The sequence below is a fragment of the Rhea americana genome, unplaced genomic scaffold (genome assembly GCF_003343005.1).
Source record: "Rhea americana isolate MKP2758 unplaced genomic scaffold, rheAme1 scaffold_1171, whole genome shotgun sequence".
Taxonomy (NCBI): Eukaryota; Metazoa; Chordata; class Aves; order Rheiformes; family Rheidae; genus Rhea; species Rhea americana.
Window position 1 is genome coordinate 1 of NW_028185230.1, and position 5014 is coordinate 5014.

Sequence of the window (5014 nt, forward strand, 5' to 3'; positions counted from 1 at the left end):
GGGGTCCGCGAGGTTTATGGCAGCGTCGGGGCCCAGCAGTTTCTCCAGGTGGCTGGAGACCAGCTGCTGCTTCAGGCCCGCGACCTGCTTGGCCAAGGCCACGGGCGTCAGCTTCTCCTCCGCCGCCGACTCCTTCACCGTGCTCTGCGGGGAGGGGACGGGCGGCCGCGTCACCCCCCCCACCGGAGATGGCTCCCCGCCGGTTCCCGGCGCGCGGGCGATGCTTACCTGGATCCTCTCCACCTCGCCAGCCAGCTCCTGCACCTCGTGCAGCAGCCGCTGGTACCGCTGCTGGGGCGTCTCCTTGGTGCCAAGGCCCTCGCCGAGCTGTGGGAGCAGAAGCAGCGGGTCGTGCGGCCGCACCGGGCGCCCAGCGGGGCTGCGATGCCGGTACCGGATGCCTGGCTGCGATGCCGGTACCGGAGGCCCGGCGGTGCCCACCCGTGCAGGAGAAGGGATGTGTTCGGTGGCCCTGGGCAGGGACGTGGCCACGGGGCGAGCGGAGACGGGGGACTGGGCAGCGCCACGGCCCCGAGGTGGCCCAGGCGGGCGAGGACATCCCTGTGCCCACCCCACCGCGCTGAACTCACGATTTCGTACTCCCCRGACTCATAGCCGGTTCGCTTGGTCTTGCTGATGCGGTCGGAGAAATCTGAAAGAGAAGGAGCAGGGGGAACGTCACCCCAAGACCCCAAACTAGCCCTGGGGTCAGCATGGGGGGGGTCCCCACAGCCCCCCCCCCGACCCTCAGCTCACCCAGACCCTTGGTGCCAACTCGCTTGTCCTTGAACTTGTCGTAGGCGGCGTTGGGGTTGACGATGAGGTGCTCCACGCTGGTGCTGGTGAGCTCCTCCTGCGCACAACACCCGGCGTCAAGCGGGGGGTTCTCAGCAGAGCCGCTGCCTCGCTGCTCCCCGCAGCGCCGGCCGCCGGCGCTGGGGCCAGCACGGGTGGTGCTGGCGAGGGGGGGGCGAAGGCGGCCCCGTCCTCCCCCAACGCCCCGGGGAAGGGGGGGTACAACACCGAAGAGCAGCCCTCAGCTGGGACTTGCCCATGGGGACAGCAAGGGCTGTCCAGGACGCAGCACGTCCCCAGGGCCCGGCGGGGGGCATCAGCCCCCTGCCCTGCGCCGGCTGGCAGCAGGGCCAGAGGTGCCAGGGCACATCGAGGCTTGAAATCTTGAGCTGATTTTTTTAGCAGCCAAGTTACTAATATCTGAAAAAAACCTGCTGCTGAGCCCAGGAGCTTTGCGGGCAGCTGGGCCGTAGCTGCCCCACGGCCGCGTCTCGGGGTGGCACCGGGGAGCCGCCGCCTCGCCGCGGGCCGTTCCTGCAGCTCCGCCGCCGCGGGCCGGTCTGCACCGAGCRGGTGCCGAGACGAAGCCGCCCGGCCAGGGGAAACCCGTCGAGGGGAAGCGCTTCGCCCCACGGGATTTCAGCCCCTCGAAGACGGAAGCCAGCGAAGGAGCTTCGCCCGGAGCCCGGCTGGGACGTGCCCCCCCGGCCGGGCGCCCGCAGACGGCGACCCTGGGCTCTCCTCGCCCCCCGCCGCGGTCGGGGGCCCTGAGCCAGCGGGGCGCTGCCGCAGCCGCCCGAAGGCCCCCCGCCTGCTCCCTCGGCGGCCCCCGCGCCCCGGCCCCGGGCTGAGGCGCCCGCGGGGAGCCCTGGCGCCGTGCGGACGGACAAGAAGGGAGGTGAGAGCGGCGGGGGCAGCGCTAGCAGAGTTAGAGGGGGGGGTGCCCGGCCGGGGCGGGAAGGCAGCGGTGAGCGCCCGCGAGCGGAGCGCAGCGTTAGGGCGGCCGACGGACGGGCTCTTACCAGCTCCTTGCGTTTCCCAGAGGTGAGAAAGTCAGAGCAAGGTTAGGAGGAAGGAGGAGAGGGAGGGGAGAGAGAGACAAAAATCGTATTAGAAGGTTTGTCCCATGCACGGCCTGACCGTCGCCCGCGTCCCTGCCCCGAGGCCCGCCGCCGGGGCCCCCGCCGGCCCGGYGCGAGGGGGGGGAGCCATGCGGGACGCGGGGGCCGCCAGCGCGGGGACAAGGGCAGCGGCAGGGTTAGTGGCTGCGAGAGCGGGGGGAGCGGAGGGCCGGGCGCAGCCGAGGCGGCGATCGCCAGGGCCGGCAGCATCCCGGAGCGCAGGGAAAGCGCCTGGGTTTGGGTAGCAGGACGCGGCTGTTCTCCTGGGGCTCAGCGAAGCATCGTCCTGGGGGCTGGAGGGGCCGCTTTGGGCACGAGGTGGGGGCCTGCGATGCGGCCGAGCCCCTGCTCCGATAAACCCCCCTCCCGAGTCTGGCTCTTCCTTTCGTCCCAGGGGATTTCAGTCGAGTCGGAAAGGCCTGGAGGGAGGAGCCAGACGCCCGGCAGGTCCACGCGCCGCTGGGCCCTGCGGCGCCGGCAGGATGCAGCCAGCTGCGGTCCCGGGCTGGGCTGGGGGCCGAGACCCCCAGCACGCTGCTGTTGCCCCGAGGGGCACGGACCCCCCCATGCTGCCCTGGCAGCAGGGACGGGGGCTCAGCACGGCCTCCCGCACTCATCCAGGCACCCCCCGGCCCGGCGGTGTGCCCCCGAGCCCGGCAGCCTGCGCTCCAGCCTCAGCCCCAACCAGCCAAACCGCCTTCCCGGCCCTGCAGCGGGTTCGGCTGCAGTCGGCGTCACGGGGATCGATAACAGGCAGCCGCTACTGTGCACATCTACCGCATGCAAAATCAACCCAAAACGGCATGCAGAAAATAGAAGCAGTGAATGGGCTTACTTGTGCAAACTAGTGTCCAGGCAAGGTGGGGAGCAGGGAGGGGAAGAGCGGTGGGAAAACTCAGGTAAGTTCAGTGCGCAAGAGTCAACCAACGTGATGAAGCCGCACGAGGGGCTCCAGCGAGCCGGGGCCGGGCCGGGAGGCGGCAGGCGCGGCCGCACGCCAGCCAAGGCAGCGCTGCCAACTCATGCCGGCGGCCGCCGCAGCAGCGCCCGCACCCAGCCGCCGGCCTGGCACCCGCCCGGCAGCGACTGCGGCACCCGCAGCTCCCCTGCTCCGTCCCCACGGCAGCGCTTCGGTCCCAAGCAAGGGGCCCCAAATCCTTTATTTCACGGGGCAGGACATCACTGCTTCCCGTTTGGAGCAGCCTAAGGCGGGGGGAGGCTCCCAGGAGAGGAAAACAGAGCAATTAAAAATCCGGTTAACCCTTCGCCTCCTGTCCGCAGCTGGGGCTGCATGGTGGGGAAAATGGGTGCAGGGGCGGCAAGCCACGGCCGCGGCACCGCTGCGTTATTGACGGTGACTTCAGAGTATCTGAGGCCCGACGGGTGTTGTTTGGGGCGGAAATAGCCAATTTCAGCCTGATTTACTGAGGGAACCTGCCAGGACCCGCGTCTGCAGAGACGTGTTTGCCCACAGGTGCCAAGTTAGCCCTTTCATGCCCGGCGTCCTCCCAGCCCCGCAGCCATCCAGCTCCAACACGTGCAGCACACGGAGTGTCACGCCAGCCCACGCAGGGTGGGACCGCGCAGCCGGGCGGGACGAGCACGCCGAGGCCACGCCGCCCCCCTGTTCCCCCCCCCCCAACCACCAGCCACGCTGCGGTGAGGAGCCGGGTCTGGCCCGCCGCACCGTCGAGGCCCTCGGCTTGGGAGCGCGTGCCGGCGAAGCGAGGCCCGGCGGGCGGGCGGGCAGCGGGAGGGAAAGGATCTGCAGAGCCAGCTGGGATCCGCGGGGCCAAGGCGGGGGCGCAATGCAGACGGCACGATGCAGCGGGGCGCCGGGAGGGCACCGAGGTGGGGATCACGGCTCCGCCGGGGCGGCCGGAGGCGCCGCGGCCGGGAGCACGCGCGCGAGCACCACCACGTGCCCTTGTCCTGCCTCCCAGGCGGAGCTGTGAGACAGCCGGCTGCCACGCAACCCCGGACGAGCCCCTCGTGCCGTAACACGCACGGCCTCGAGGACGGGGGGCTCAGCAGCCCAAGGACAGACCCCAGCACCCCAGAACCGCTCCGACCCAGCCCTGCCTGGGCATCAGCCCCGTGTCAAGGACACCACGGTCAGGCCGAGGCCGGCAGCCCCAAGGATGCAGCAGGCATCGTTCCCAGGAGAACACGGCTTGCACACAACAGGCTGCGGCCCAGGGCTGGTCCGCGGGATCCTACTGCTATTTGGGGCTGCTTTTATGGGGCTTAACCCCCATCGGCGTGGCCCCGGGTGTCCTCCACGCGCTGCCAGCCCCTGCTTCCCGTGCCTGGCCCCCAACCAGGCACGCTTCTCCCGGCAAAGCCAACGGGAACGGGGGCAGCTCGCCAGCCTTGCTCACTTCTGCTGCCCTTGGCTGAGTTACGCAGCACGCAGACSCCGGGGACGGGGACGGGGACAGCCACCCGGCACGGGGCAGGGACTGAGCCGTCACTCCTTGGCCCCCGAAAACATCTGCAGCTCGAACGGTAGGTGAGCATCCCTGGGACACAGCACCGYGGCGGGGGATGCGGCACCGCCGGGATGCCCGCGGGCACACGGGCCGGTTCCCGGCCCTGGTGCCGGTCCTGGCGCGCCGGACCTCTGCGGAGGGGGGGGGTGGCGCGGGCACGCTCGCGCGCAGCCGCCCCACGGCGCGGCCCCAGCGAGGCCTTACCGCGTCGAACTCAGCCTGGTCGTCCTCGGGCAGGTCGCTGGTCTCATACACGTCCGGTTCGTTCCTGGCCTGGCGGCGCAAACAGGCTCCACTGAAACCTCGGGGGTCGGATCGGCCCCGCAGCACCCACCACCGCCCACCCCAGCACCCCGAGAATATCCCTCTAACCATCAGATACCCCCACACCTCGAATCCCCCCACATCATCTCCCCAACACCCTCAGGTGCCCCCTCAACCCTGGACAGCCCCTGCGGTTGCCATCGCCCAAATACTSCCGATCCCTCCTAGGCTCCCCCCGGCGTCCCCTAACACCCCGGTCACTGCACCAGGTGTCCCCGATCCCCTCAGACACCCCCAAATGCCCCCGATCCCCCCAGTTATTCCCTCGAGTACCCACCACTC

General features: G+C 70.5%; 1 protein-coding gene across 1 annotated transcript; it reads right to left on the reverse strand.

Annotated features, from left to right (window-relative positions):
* Positions 1-6: 6 nt before the first annotated feature.
* On the reverse strand, positions 7-4783 carry DCTN2 (dynactin subunit 2; the record flags this gene model as incomplete). The annotated part of the gene is made up of 5 exons (XM_085318810.1): positions 4613-4783; positions 757-853; positions 591-652; positions 229-327; positions 7-144 (listed from the first exon to the last, which is right to left on the reverse strand). Coding segments are annotated over exons 1-5 (567 nt in total), but the record flags the coding sequence as incomplete, so codon positions are not given.
* Between the last annotated feature and the right edge of the window lie 231 nt (positions 4784-5014).